The sequence below is a fragment of the Ascidia mentula genome, chromosome 1, assembly GCF_947561715.1.
Source record: "Ascidia mentula chromosome 1, kaAscMent1.1, whole genome shotgun sequence".
NCBI lineage: Eukaryota > Metazoa > Chordata > Ascidiacea > Phlebobranchia > Ascidiidae > Ascidia > Ascidia mentula.
This window is the reverse complement of record NC_138566.1, coordinates 24,016,975-24,032,274: the sequence shown is the minus strand read 5'-3', so window position 1 is coordinate 24,032,274 and position 15,300 is coordinate 24,016,975. Positions and strand designations below refer to the sequence as shown.

At 47.0% G+C, this 15,300-nt stretch overlaps 1 protein-coding gene across 1 annotated transcript; it reads right to left on the bottom strand.

Moving 5' to 3' along the window:
* Positions 1–277: 277 nt before the first annotated feature.
* LOC145899769 (protein Wnt-5-like) lies at positions 278–10,709 on the bottom strand. The gene is made up of 5 exons (XM_082988675.1): positions 10,474–10,709; positions 6,262–6,500; positions 3,504–3,643; positions 3,046–3,198; positions 278–1,482 (listed from the first exon to the last, which is right to left on the bottom strand). Exons 1-5 carry the CDS (start codon positions 10,563–10,565, stop codon positions 1,015–1,017), a joined length of 1,092 nt encoding a protein of 363 aa, XP_082844801.1. The 5' UTR covers positions 10,566–10,709; the 3' UTR covers positions 278–1,014.
* Between the last annotated feature and the right edge of the window lie 4,591 nt (positions 10,710–15,300).

Here is a 15,300-nt window from a genome sequence, read left to right as displayed (position 1 = left end):
ACAGCTCTTAAGATGTTTGATATCAGAAAAATATATTTCGCCCTGTAAAGGCATCATCAGTTTCTACGGAATTCACTACACGGAAGCAACGTAAAAAAACTAAGCTCAAACACTGATCCAGTAAAGCTTAAACTAATGTAAACATAGTTTTAAGTTTGTTTTTTCTTTAATGATGATGGATTCGGTCTGGGTTGATCCCAATGTTTCTTGGGAGGAAACTAATCGTGTAAGCTAGATATGCTGGATTCACGCATGAAACAAACACGGGCTGTTATAATGTAAAACATTTTTAATTTTATAAACCTTCGAACGAAATAACACAAAAACAAGATCAAAATCCGCTCATTCTGCGGCGAGCATAAAAAACCATCGCGACCTTCTCAATTATTCCGTCCAAATCCTGTTTCACAGGTTGGTTGGGAATCGCACAAACAAAACACGTTAAAACTGGACGAAAATTTGTCCACCACCCGTCGTCATTTTTCGATACGTCAACGCATGAAACCAAAAAAACAGTTGTGAATACAAAGAAAAGAAAAAAAAACAAATAAAAATGTGAAGTGACAGAAGCTTCGGTGCAAGTGTGTGGCAGTGGTGTCAGTGGTGCGTGTCGTATGTTTACCCAGGCGCAAATGTCACGTGATGTGCCGTTTCCCGCGCGCACGAATTGTATGTGGGGTGTGGGGTGGAAAACCAGTCATGTCTGCGCTGAATAATGAAAACATATCGGCGTTTCAAATCCTGACGCAAGGAGCAGGAAATAAATAAGTGCTAGCCAGCGCCATCTCCCGGATGAGCGTCAGGAACCTTGTTTGTCTCGCGATAGCGCCGCAGCCAGCGGATCGTTGGGGATCGTGTGCTTGTGAGGTAGACAGTTCGGTTTGTACAAAAACGCTAAACATTTTAGCCCCTCGGGTCGGTCGCTTGCAAGGCCCCAAGCCGAGCCCGTCCCTTTTTTGAGTCGTGTCGCTCAATCGCAAGTGTTCTCCACAGTGTCGTCTAGCGGCCGGTTCTTCACTTGCAAACGTGGCGCTGCACGTTGCGGTGACATTGGTCGCAGATCACGTGGCAGCACCACTGGAAGTGGCAGTTACACTTCTCGACGATCTCCTTGTGGACGACGCGGTAGCCTCGCCCGCAGCACATCAACCCGCAACCGTCGGGTCCGTTGGAGTTCACGTTGCACTCTCGGCCCCTGGTGCCTTTGACGCCTGTGCGGCGGTTCTTCACGCAGTAATCGGGCGACGACTCCAAGTGCACGAGGCTGGTGGGGCCGATGGTGTCGCTGCGTTTTCGCGGGATCAGCTCCATGTTTCTGCGACCTCGTCTCTTGGCAACCACCTCGATCGCCCTGTTGTATTCGGTCTTGAGTTTGTTGCCGATTTCCCGGAAGCCGGAGAGTTTCATCCAACACGTGCGAACGTTGCAGGATCCGGACACACCGTGACATTTGCATGTGGGCTCGTTCGATCTTACAGCAATCTGTATAAAGAGAAAACATATTGTTATTGCACATGAAACCACGCGGTACCCAAAGGTGATTTGATTTTCGTGTCGTGTTTACAATCTCCGACGCTTGACGCATGTGAGCAATGTGTTTTTGGCATGTGTTTTTGTCAGTTTCGCGATAATATAGATGACATTTCTAATCAAGTTTGCGGTGCAACGAATTACCCAAGACCGACGCTGAACATCGCATTTGCTTTTATCCTAATTTCAATCCCTTCCCTGTAACGCATTAACGGGGCCACGGAGAGCTCAGTGATAATTGCTTAACGGGGCATAGACTGATCTCCATCACGTCGAGTGACAGGAAAATGGGCGACGTGGAAGCTCTAAAAGCTTAGAAATGTAACTCGAATGCGCTCATCAAGATTTGATATCGTCTGAATTGATCGTATCGTCAATACGCGCGCTTGCAGTCACACACTGTGGTCATTGTTACGTACGGCGTGCTTGGCATTTGCGCCGATTCTATCGCCTGTGCAATGAAGGTTTGCCGACTTTAGACGGGGCGTCTATCTCTTATCACCAGGCAACAGCCGAAAACACGATTTGTCGCCAAATTCAGTGATGTAATGGTACTAGAATGAGCGCGAAGGGGAGGGACTTCTCCAACAGCCTACGTTTTTTTATACAAGTTATCGTCCGTTTCAGCGCTCATCGATTGGTTGCTGTTCAAAACGAATTTAGGGATTTCTCCAGAATTGGAGTTGACGCGGGTTCAATATCTTTAATCCATCGATTTCTGCATGCGAAATGTTCCTTAACAACTTCATCGATTCACACTTAATCCCAGGAACAGTTTTGTGATCGCTCAGAAAGCCTTAGGGTTGAAACGTTTTTATGGTCGATCCGCGATTGAAGTTCACTGAGGTCATCACATTGCCGATGGCGCGGTGATATTACAATGGAAAGAGCAGGTCTCGTAATCACTAATGGATCGAACTTGTATCCGCACAGATTTCTCAGCGCTGGTTGAACTACAAGCCTGTCGACGTGTTTGTTGAAACGGGAGATAAGTGACCGGCGATCAAGGCGGACGGAAGTTGCACTGCCCGTGCACAATGAGGTGAATTGTTTCGCAGCGCCTCCCGTAGTGCGAGGGACTCGTCGGTGTCCTTAAAGTGCCCGATCCTTATCAGTAGGCGAAAGAAAGTGGTTTGTATTTTTCCTGACCAAAGACTCTCTGGATCCCTTAAGCCATTGCTGTGTCCACATACACGGTGGAACCAGCTCACTTTTACGTGCTCATGACGTAATCTAGCAAGTAGGTCGACGTCATGGCTTACAAATAGGCGGGCGTGCCGGCTGACACAAATTTCTGCTGATAAGTTTTGCGATTGCACTAATGCGACCCGATTAGACGCATGGCTTTTGTGTGCGAAAACACATGAAACGCTCGTTAGCGGCGCACGACTCCACGCTTATCGCATGCCGGCATCGGGAGAAAGTATCCGCCGGGAATACCGCTCGTGGTTCCGGCCATGAGCTTCTCAATATCTCGACCTTCCCTATCAATCAGGTAATATTGGTCCAACTTACCAAACGTCCGGCTTCGTTGTTCACCAGGTTCATCTGCTTTCTTGCCTTGTATTTTGACTTGTTGGATGGATTGGTGTCGCGTTCGCGCGCGTCGATGAATTCTTTCGCAAAGCCGTAAGCGTAGTCGGTGTCGTCACCGCACCCGCCCCAGTTCTAAAGAAATGGAATGGTAAATTAACAAAACGTTTTGACACAATGTAGGTCAGCAAATTATCACACACTTTTCAAGCTTCGTAAACGCATAAAAGAACTTCAATTTATGTCCTCCACATTGTATTAGAAAAGAAGAACCAAACAAATTAGCGTTCGCGTTCCAGCAAAAGTAGTTTTCGGAAACTATATTGTGAAAACAGATACGCTTTTAAAGCGGACCGATTCAATGCAGTTTTAAGTGAAATATAACTATTTGCGAACTACCAATTTTTCCTTATGTTTTCTCCACAGTTTTCGTCACTTACCCAGTTGTTGCTGAGTCCCCGTGGTCTTGTCGCTGTGCTGCACCCGCATTCACTCAGCAGACCGTTCTTGCATGCTTGTGCCACCGAGACGACAACTCCTGCAGCCGCCACTGCATACGTGAACGCCGTTTCTTTGCTTCCTGCAAAATAAAGTCACAAGGCCGTTAACGACATGCAGTTGCCGACGGAGGCTCTTTGTTTACGCTCGGGATGGGAAACAATTCCAAGCGGGCCTGGTTTGAGATGGCAATTACCGGCCGATGAGCGTAAATAACCACCGATAGAGTGAGCCGACAGCTGCCAGAATTAAGTGAGAAAGTGGTGATGGAAATAACTTGCGGAACCCTTGCGTACGCCGGGACAGCACTGCGAGATACGCGCCGGGGCCACTTCAAAGCATCCGTGCTGTGTATGTGGAATAAACTACAAAGGAACCGCGAGCCCAGGCCGCGACAACAGCTTTTCGAATAATTTGACCTCTCGACATTCTGTTAATGCGACCGTCGCAAATCTTTTTACAAAATGCGTTGCTGTTGTCGTAACATAAATTCATAAACTGGGTAAACTTCATCGAGGTTTGACGTAAAACGAAATGCAATAAAAAAATTCTTTTCCAACGAGGAAAGTTTATCGCGTGCAAAAGAGCGCAAACAGCTGCCGGTTCCTCATCCTATTTCGCAGCTCATCGCGGCGGTTGGTCAAAGGCGCCCATTGGATCGCACCAGACCGCGAGAATTTTGCAAGCATCGCTAATGAGCCTTCACACAATAAGACCGCGAGAACTTGGCTTTCGACTGAACGCTTTTGCATCTTATCGCGTGCTAAGGTCGGCGGTGCGAAAGAGGCCAATTTGATTCGGTAGCTGTCACGCAAAAACGAACCCAGTTACGCGATTGGGTGACCTTGACTCATAGTAGTCATAACCTCCAGGGTTCCATCAAATTCCAAAGGTGAGGCTCTATACATTATTCAGCGGAGTTTACAAAACGCCAGGGGCACGAGCGGAACTTCAAATAGCAAATGTTTGTTTGTGGACGTTTGCGTTGCAAACATTGCTGGAAACCGATTGAAACAAAACGACACGGGGAGTCTGAAGGGGATAAATATTTGGGCAACCGCTAATGTCTCGACTCGATAGAGGGCGTTGAACCGCAAAAGAGTCACCGTTTTCCCGTGACAGGCTGTGTAACCGTACCCGGGTTACCTCCCTTCCTTAAGGACAGGAATTAAAATGCCGAGGTGCTTTCTTGCTTTGCCAGGGTTCATAGGCGGCGCGAACCGACCGGCTGTCGCGGGACTCAGAACACCTGAACGCCACGGAGATAATTCGAAACGCAGCTTGCATGTGATTCAAGACAGGGTTGCCGGTTCCTTCGGTCGTCGCGCTGTTTTGAAATTCAATCGCGGAAGGCGATCTACGACCCTCGCGCTTCCTCATGGTGACTTAATCCCCTTTGTTTCAGACGCTTTTGAGTAAGTGATCCGCGGGCGAATGCGTTAATGTCGACAACACCGGGGGAAGGTTTTGTCGTCGCGCAACTAAAAATAGTCCGTAACATCAACAACTCTCTCTAAATCAGTTTCACTCCCTGCTAAAACGATCGTGTTTGTTACTTGGGGCCAATGCGGGTCGCGGGCTACAGGTACATGACGTGAACAAAGCTATTTTTAGAGATCTGAGCTGCCGTAGTCGCGACGCTTTTGTGTTTTCTGCCTCTAAGCCTAAACCCCGGGCACTGATAGAAGGGTTTGGAGTCCTCGTGAACTTGTTTGTTTCGTTGCCCGACGACATTTCATCACTCGACGCTTTGGAAACTTCCGACGGGGCCCACGCCCATCTTTTAACTCCCGCAAGTCCGTTTACGTTAATTGACAGGCCCAAGGGCCCGCGACCGGTGCCTGAGGTTATATATGCGTTTCGGCAATGTCAAGTGTACTGTAGTTTTTGGGCGTTTTTTTCAAGGGTAATAGTTACTTTGTAAACGTATGCGAAATGCTGGGACACATGGGACACATAAACCTAGCCAAATGTAACGCCAAACGTCACGAGTTTAACAAATTACCGAAACTCCGCATTCCGACCAAGCGTTCCAGTACTGATCTTTGAGCCGGTCGAGTTACGCGCGCAGGGTGTTTGTCGACAAAGAACTCATTAAATTTGTCTCGTTTGCGTGTCACTGGCTCACAGAAATGCGATTTCTGCTCGCCGGCGATGGCAGACGTAGTTTGGAGGAAACAGTTTCGACCAGAAAATCTCCATTAACCCATTGCAACAGACTGGCGTGAGGTCAAATTTTCTGCTCAGGCGCGCAGTGCAGAACCTAAAACAGTTGCCCCCAAAACAGATCAACGTTCGTCGACTGAAAGAGTCGCCCAAACATGGGGTTCCGCGCAGGAAACAGAACAAACAGCCGCTTTTCTACGCGGTTTCAAACAAGCGCCCACTGGTGTGGTGCTCCGGGTCACCGAGGGCAAGTTTCAAAGCCCGTTTAAAATTGAAACCTAGCTCGGGTCAAGCCTAAAACCTGGCGGCAAACAAATGTGGCATTTTCCCGCCTACGAATTTTGCATTTGTTTGAATGTGACGCAGAGTGTTCCGACTATTTTTAACAAGCAAATTTGATAACCCCAAACACCTAAAAATCCCTACGACGTGCCGCTTACGCAGTCATGTGGCAGATACGCTATACAGTTGCGTATGAGGTTGGTGCTTTTAACTTCAAACCATTAATCCACAAACTCTTGAACTTCAACTTACCAATCTTTAACACCTTTCCGAAGACGGTAATGTCGTTGTCGGCAGTCGAACAATTCCACCGGTTGCCACGGAATTGGTACTGACACTCTTTGATTCCATTCTCGGCGCCGTCTTTCACATACTTCATGTGGTTGGGGTAGGTGCGACAAAGTTGGCGTTGCGAATCAGAGAATCCGACTTCGTTGTCGCATTCTTCCACTGAGCTGGAGCCCAACATCAAAGTTCTTGTGGCCAGGGACCTTGAAATCAAAAAGAAAACAAAAGTTAATAACGAGTTTTTTAATCGAAAAATTTTTAATTACACAGCGTAAATAATATAACAGAAGGCTTAACATGAAATTCAAATCTCAAACCTAGGTAAACTATAAACATGTTTCCAATAACTACAAAATTATGCATAAATATTAATCTAGCCACAAGTTAATGCCATTACGCCGCTCTGTCTCGTGCCAAGCGCAGTTGAGGTAATGCTAAATGCCGCAAAACACAAAAGAAACGTCGTAACTGCGGTAAGTTTATATTGCGGAGGCTAATTGGAGTTCACGTTCGCAGACCAGGAAAGCGGGTAACACAGATGGTCGCCACTGAAAGGGAAGCAATGGGAAGTTTCGCGTGCGGCCGCGTTTTGTCGTGTTTGTAGTGGAAACGAGGCGATTGACACGGACTTGTAAACTCAGCTCATCCGTCGCGAGGTTCCGCAAACTTCGGGACCCAAACAAGCGAGCAGGTCGCGTATGTTTTGGATGGAAGCCCGTTGCTGTGTAACTCGAATGGGAAAAATAAACTCGTGATTCCCAGGGTAAGTTCTTAATTTGAGGGAAGCTCTAAGTTTAAGTCATCGCGCAGACACATTCCAGCGCCTCGCGACGCGGCGGGATCGACAAGCAAGTAACACCGAATTTAGCGGCGGAAACATTTGCGCTTAAAGTCACTTAAACAATCCAAAGCAACTGCGGCGAGATATACAATTGCCCAAGCTTGAAGCCCAAACCTACGCTGTTACGTGACGCAACGGTAAAGGGACGACCAATTAAAATTGCATTACGGGACGAAAATAGCCTCCGCACATCAATAAGCGTCGCACTGATGACGCGAACACCGCGACAATTTGTAACTGAAGGCGGCGTTTTGGAGGCAAAAACTGACGGAAGGCGTTATCGCTGTAAGGTCGGAGTCGCAATTACAGGGGCATCGACGACGGAGCAAGAATTGAAAACGCGACAATTGGCTTGACATTTCCAGGATAGCGCAAAAACACGCGATCGCGCCGAATGGCTGACATGCCATTATATCTCCCCCATGTTATTGTTCCCACTTAAACGACACAAAAACTCAGCAGCGCTGTGAGGGAAAGTCAATGCCAATTGTAACAAGGTACTAACGTTTCCCACGACACGGCAACTGTCGCTAAACCATCGCGCACACCCACCAACCGAAATTCGGGTTAATGACAACAGCAAGGCATCTCCGTAATTGTGACGTCACGCAGCGGGCAGCTGACGGTGGGGGTGTGCTCTGGAGGTGTGCAAACAAGACGTGTCTGTGGATCGGCTGCTCGAGAACAAAGGGCCGCGGCAACAGGCGAAAGTAGGCTAGCGTACCGCAAGTGTGGGAAATTAAACGCCGCCGCCGCACGCAATCAGGGCTATGTGAGTCGCTTTCTCGCATTCTAGAAGCATTCTCGCGACAGCTTGGCGGAAAACCGGGGATCGCCAAACTTTTTTAATCCTGCTGGCAGTCTTTGATTCCACAACTTGTTAATATCACCAGCGGTGAGTCGCTGGCTGCTGAGACGTTGGATCCAAAAACAGGACAACGAACGTTTTCACGTGACGGATGGGGAAAGATATCGGCGGGTTGGGCGATTGGTGCAGACGACTAGGAAGGCGCCGGTGCCACGTTTTATGATCGCGCAATACAAATATTAATATCGATGGAATTCTGCTTGGGGAATCGGTCGGGCTGAGAGGTTTGAAGAAGCGAAATACCCAGGCTACATTGCCGCCGATAGAAACAATTCGCACCACCATAACAAACGCTATTGTCCCTTATTGGAAGTTTTTTAAAGCGTCAAGAATGTGTAGCGTCATCGCAAACGTGAACCCGGTCAGAGTTCGAGGATTGAACCTTGCTCGATTTCGACTGGGACGCACTTGTGTTAAAATGCTTCCCTTAACCGCACGAAATCAGATACAACTTGGGAGGTTTAGGTTTGGGAAAAGTTAATTCACCGCGAGATAAGGGTCGTGCGTGATAGTAAGCCAGCGCAAGCTTAAACGTGCGTCTGTCGGCGCTACCGTTTGCCCGTGACAAGCGAGAACGCTGAGCAAGTCTTGTTGTTCTAGGGTGGGAAAACAGGTTAACTGCGCGTCGCAGAATTTTGCCCTGCATTGGAAGGATATTTTACGCCGCTGATGGTAAACCGCCGAGGGATTTGCATGTGCCTGAAGCTCATGCGGCGACCCAACATGGAATTACGTTACAGCACTTACGTTGGAACAAGAGGTTGGTATCAGGGCGAGGCACTGAATTTAACACACATCGGCTGCAAAGGTATACCAAACAACAAGGAGTTGCATCAAAATTATCATTCGTTTTTTATCAATTATCAACGCAACTCGTAAAAGATTTGCAAAACGTTGTCTTAATATAGCAAAGTGGACGAGCTCTGGGAAAACACACTTTGGGGCAACATCCATATATGGAGCTCGTGTGCTTTGGTGGGTCCAAACCAAGCTAACAATCTCAAGAGCCTGTTTTGCCGTTTCAACCCCAACGCCCTCTTCTACACGCAAAACCTTCCGGCGACGCCCAGCCACCCGGTACGGACGAACTTAGAGGAGATTGTTTCAACCATAGATGCACAAACCATGCCTTCAGTCACGTAACGGTAAAATGCAGGCCCAGTCTAGGTTATCTATATTAGGAATTGGTTGAGCCGGTTCCGAGCGCTGTAAAGTCCGAAAAATAGCTACGCGCGATGACAACGGTTTGTGATGTCACAAGGCCTCGTCTATTGCCTGGCGCATTTCTGGGAGACACTTGACGACCCGCGACCAGCCGGCGTCTTAGGGGGGTGCGCCGGGCCGATTTTACGTCGAATTTCAAGTCCCCCCGAAGCCACGGGTCTATAACAATATCTAGTGTTTTAAGGGAGGAATTTGGTTCTGTCGTTTCACCCACGCAATTCCCAGGATCGTTTTAACTCCAAGTTTAAATTATATTACCGCCAACAACCTGAAACTACATGTTGTAGCGTATTTGTTTTGAGGTCTCGGCGCTTTGAGGTCTCGAGTACAAACAAAGTCCCATCAGCCGATTTTAGGTATTTGGCTCCGTGCGTTCCCGTTCGCTGGTTAAGAAGTTCGCACTCCGCAAGGCTGAGCAAACGTGAAATCGGCCACGACGCTTTCATTGCACAGTATAAATAGGGTGGATCAAATCAATCATTTTGCGCCAATCCGATTGAATGGAAGTCCAATCCACTTCTCAAAATCGAGGGCAAAAGTTATTCCGAATAGTCGCACATTTTTTTATCATTTAAGTAAGCTACTCATAAAAGTCATAAATTGTTGTCTCTGCTGTTTTGGACGTTCGTGTTACAAAGTTGGTGATTTTGTTGCATCTCGTGATGCACAGATTTTTGCAGACTTGCATTTTACAAAACGCTTGATGGCGCCAAAGCGCGTCTTTGTCGAGACCTGGGACAGATCACGACGCTGCCCGAAATACGATTACAGCGCCAGCCACATCCAAGGAGCTTTGAGCCAGCCGCAGTTTACCGACTGGCATATCTCCGCGTGCTTGCGCAAACAAATAAGGCAGCCATGCCAGGGGGGCAGATCGAACGTAAATCATGGCGATTGCGGTGTCCCCAGCGCGTTTGCAAGGCATTGTGATGTCATAGTGACTCTCATTGTTCGAAAGAGGCGAGTTACTGGAAGGTAAACGCGACCGACGCCTCGACAATAAAACAATTCTGAAGCTACATGAAAGAAGTCCTTCCGCCTTTTCAATTAGTGTTTCGGCAGCCTTTCGCTGGATATTGTCACACAATACGCGGTAACAATTGCTGACATTTACAAGATGACAAACTAGATCTGCACGCCGCGCGTTTTGTCAAACCGCTGACATAATTACTTTTTGAATGTAAAGTTTAATTGAATTCAGCATTCCGCGCGTACAGCTGTTACATTCTGCCACAACACTTACCACCAATGTGAATGCGCCTTCGGCAGGCAGACAACTGCCATGACTGCGAAGACCGGGAAAAATTTCAGACATCCGCGGGAGATCAGACGCATGTTTGACGTTGAAGTATCTTCGTTATCGACGGGGGAAAAATAATAAATCCTTTTGCTGGCAAACGTAAATCCACTCGTTTCTAGTTTTGCCTGGTTGTGGAAGCTCGATCAAGCAAGAAAATACTTCTTATGCTACAGTTACAATGCACTGCGAAAACAAGAAGGTAAGAATCGTTAAGATCATCATTTTTTAAACTTTCACCCACTGATGCCATCACAATAAAAAGAGAAGCTTGACCTAAAACCAGACATATTTCCCATTTCTAATGTAAACTATCCTAGCTATTACAAGGGATACAACCTTATACCACTTGCGGTTTGAAATTTCTTCAACGCCACGCCTAAGGCAAAGGCCAAGAAGCAACTGGCTTTATATCTTGTTTTAGATAAACTGCTGAAATTGCATTCAAGACAATGCAGCAAGCCTCATCTTTCCAACGCCTACACAAAATCAAGAACACCGCGTCTGTCACTAAATCTTTCAACACTTACAACTGGAGAAGATACGAAACACGTCCGGCGGCCAGCCTACCCCTCACTTCTCTGACAATGCGACAACGTTCGAGGACGGTAGGCATTCGCGCCTCGCGCTTTTTTCTCCGCATCTCTCGCTCGCCGCGCATCCAGCTGGGTGTGAAAAGCAGCGAGTTGGAGAGTCGACACAAACCCTCTCCGCCACTGTTGCCATTCCCACGACGCCATGCTGCGCGGGAGCCCGATGTCGCGCACGCGAACCCCGAATCGAGCGTAATTGTCCACTTAATCTCGCGAATTCGTTACAAGTTCAACATGTTTTCCACCCGCGAGCTTGTCAACTTTCTCAACCCGACTCCTCGCTCTTTTCAAGTCAATGTCAATATTTTATCGCTTTGGAATTCCATTTTGGCCGAATTCCACGCGGTGTTTGACCTCTAGCTTGTATGTGTGCTTTGCATCTCCGAACACAATAAGTTACGTTCGAAACGATTTTAACGCTTTGTTGAACCACACTAGCCTCTGAAAGGTCCGGTTAAACGAACCAGCAAAGGTAGCTAATATCAGTCGTTTAAAACGCGGCTGGTGCACTTCGGTACAGCAGCTAATGTCTTATCCAGTACGTCTCGGCGTGGCAAATTTTTCTTAACAACTGATTAAATGCTTTACCGAGAGCACGCGTCTGCGCTGTCTTCACACTGCCGGAGATAAGCCCCTCGGCTGCTGCAGAACAACATGTAACGACAGCGGTATCGTTGATTTACAACCTAGAGAAATTGGCGAGCGCATAAAAAGGGCCCGACAGCGGAGCGACAACTTTTTTACAACCTTCCATTTCCATTCTCTGCCATCTGCGATCCTCCGCCCGGCAACGTGGTATAATGGCCACCGCTCGCCGCCGCTGCTGTTTTCCCAACACATTGATAGCGAGTCCCCGGGGCGCTATGGCAACTGCGGGAACCCGCATGCAGGCATTGTTCCCCCGCGCGCACAATTTGTGCAACTTCCCATTCGCGTCATTGCGGTGTCCAGTTGTCCGAAGGGGAAACGTAACAATGGCTAGTTGGTGACGTCATAAACGTCCCGAGCCCTTCATGCACCCGCAGCCGGTCATTTTCTCCGCTTTGTGGCGCACTAGAAACACGGAAATGGCAGTTTTTGCATCGGCCGCGTTTGAAATTTTGTTAAAACTTGGACAATGTGTCAGAGCATGTGTTACCGCCGTTTCGATTCCTAAACGCGATGTCTGGAACAGATAACAATTACCGGCGTCGCGATTACTTCCACCAACCTTGATTTAATGTGATTGTTTGATGTTCAAAACAGCCGGCCGGTATCAACGCCGACTCCAACTTTTGCATTTTTGCCGTAAAAGCTACTGTGTATGAACGTATTGGCCAATGTAACTTGCTTGGTTCTGCATTGGTTTCGTCTATAATAATATTAAAATGCCCCATAGAATGTACATGGTATCTAAATTTTGCCCGAGCGCTTTACTGAACAGAAATGTTTCATTCACTTATCCTTGGTTTAAAACAATACTGTCATTTTGCATCGGTTTTTAAACTACCACAAAAAAACTATTCAAAACTTGCTTGGACATACTCTAATCTGTGAAGATTCCACTCACGCTGACTTAAAACTCGATTTTCCGTCAGGACTTGCTTACTTTGAACAAACATGACTGCCTCGGCAAAGGAATGAAAATTACCCTTTCGCCTAAACCTCATCTACCTCCGCACTGAGCGCAGGAATTTTGACACTGAGGCTACGTTGAACCTTTCGAGTCAATTTCAAGTTCGCCCGGGCAAGCCTACGCTTTTTCACCTTTGCTTTATGCGTGCCGATTTTTCGCTTTTTTCCCGTGCTATGCAATTGACTAGGCTCAATATTTGCCTTCGAAATTCTATATTACGTTCACAACTGTCCTGCGACCCAAAAGTGTTATTCCAGAGCTTTGACACTCTACCAATGCTTTGTTAATGGTTAACAACACCTTTAAAACTAAGAACCACAAGGAAAAATAACGGGGAAAATTATGTAATTCCCAGGATCGAGTCATCCATAGATTAAACACGGTTTGGATCGCAATATCGCACTCGTCTGTAACGATACAAGATCGAATTAAGGTGACGCGTTACACTCGATCGAACCTCGCCTGATATTACGCGTGCTTTTACGATGCCTCTGCCCAGGTTGCCACAACCGTTCGTGGCTGCCAAGTAACTGTTCTGATGCGTCGGAATGGCGGTTGCCCAGAACATCAGTGGCCAGTGCACTATGGTGCGTATATGCACTATCACGCAGGTAAACACTGAAAGTGCGCAAATTAACGTTTCTGTCACGTGCTAATGATGGTATTTCATCGCCCGTGAGAAAAGCAATTACAATTTTAAGCGAAATGAGTATTTAGGATTTCAAGCGGCAACATTAGAAGCCAACCACGGCCACAATAACTTCCAAGTTTTTTGTCGTCCAACAAAGATGCTTTTACTCGTTTTGATATTTTTTTGTTCAAAATTTCCTTCTGCCTTTGTGATCTGAAACGCTATTTTGTCTCCTTTACAAAACCATTACGTCTATAAAGCGACAAACTATTCGCTTCTGTAATATAACTGTAAATTATTTGATTGGTTGTTTTAGTGCGTGGTTTTCTAAGCTCATACGCAAACACATTTTTCATGCATTGAATACTTTCTCCTGTGCTCCTCCACCGATAATGACAACCGTAGCAGAGAAGGGCAAATATATACCCTCGGATACACATGAAAAAGCGTGTAATTGCACCGATTTGGCTCCGAGTCAACTCGCAGGGGGGGTTCGCACTTCCCCGGTTGATTCATGCAAGATCTCCCCGGGGTGCGTCGGCAGACTTCGTACCTGACGCGCATGCGCCGAAACACCGGTAATTTGCACTCCTGGGGTCCCTCGCTCTCACCTTGGGGACGGTGGCTTCCACCCGCACAGAAGAATATTCTCCGGGCGTAATTCTTACCCCTATCCAGCATTAGATGATGGGATCATAATTAGATGATAAAAACGTTGGCCAATTTTTCGATCATAATGATTCATTGTTTAATGTTAAAACATATACAAGTGTTTTTTAGTCAATGACGCGGAATACCAATACGAGCACTTTTCCAGTAGATAATTTTGACAAATTCCAAATATGCCTCGGCCACTCAAAAATTGTAGAATACTCAGTCAAAACTAAATTTTAACTCAGAGACCAGCAACCATAGCTCTGGATACTTTGTGCAACCACCAAAACACACACAGACAAACCGACTGAGACTTGTGACGCATGTCTGTTGTATATACGGGACTGACAGTAAAAAGGTAATTGAACAACATTCACATGGTGTTCAAATATACGTTTCCAAAGTTTACTGCTTTAAGGCAAAACACAAAACCTAATGAGATGCTTCCTCTCTGTCTTCACTGGAGAACCCTCTTGACCAAACCGTCCGCCTTGCAACTGATCTACAGCGTTCAACGACCGGTAGACCATAGCTGAGTTAGTCAAATGGCATTTCGCGCATCTCTTAGATCCAAGGTCATTGGAAGGGCATCTGGAAATTAGAGGCCCATTGCGCCCATATCGCTGCCTTCCGACCGGCGGCCCGGCCCTTACGCCCGGTGTGTTTTGTTATTTGAGTCGCCTCGCTAAAAGCTTGCCACGTTCAGGCCTGATCAAGTGCGCGATTCAGAGCAGGAGAAAGCGGCGGATTAAAATGTTTCGTCGCGTATTAACAAGTCAAGTCACCCGCGTTCAACGCGTTTTCGACAGGGAAAGGATCTCTCAAGGCAAAGGTCCGTGGACAACGCACCGAAATACTTACAAGTATTTGCTGTGTGCTTGACTAGTTTTCACGTCCACCTAGATTGCACTTTACAGGAACAAACCAGTAAGAACAGACAATATATCGCAATCTCTCAAAAGAAAAATAATTTCATATTGATGTGTTACATGACCTGTTTAAATGGACGCCACCTAAACCTCTTGTGCGTATATCCTACAATACTTGCTTGGATATGAAAAAATGCACGGCCCGATAACCTTTTTAACTAGACCGCCATTAGTCAGTTTGTCATGGAATTAATTTGTCCAGCGGCGTTCGGCATCTGCGCTTTAATAAAAACACTTCAAAATCGTTCAGCAAAGGTACAAAAAAACTTGTAACAACCGTTACAATCACTTCTGCTAGCAGGTGTGTGATGGACTGCCGGAGGTGGAGAACGCCGAAAGCAACTCGCGACA

Coding starts and splice junctions, on each gene's coding strand:
- LOC145899769 (XM_082988675.1), bottom strand. CDS start 10,565: ATGCGTCTGATCTCCCGCGGATGTCTGAAATTTTTCCCGGTCTTCGCA. Junction 6,501..10,473: donor AAGGCGCATTCACATTGGTG/GTAAGTGTTGTG, acceptor TTTGATTTCAAG/GTCCCTGGCCACAAGAACTT. Junction 3,199..3,503: donor GGGGACTCAGCAACAACTGG/GTAAGTGACGAA, acceptor CCATTTCTTTAG/AACTGGGGCGGGTGCGGTGA.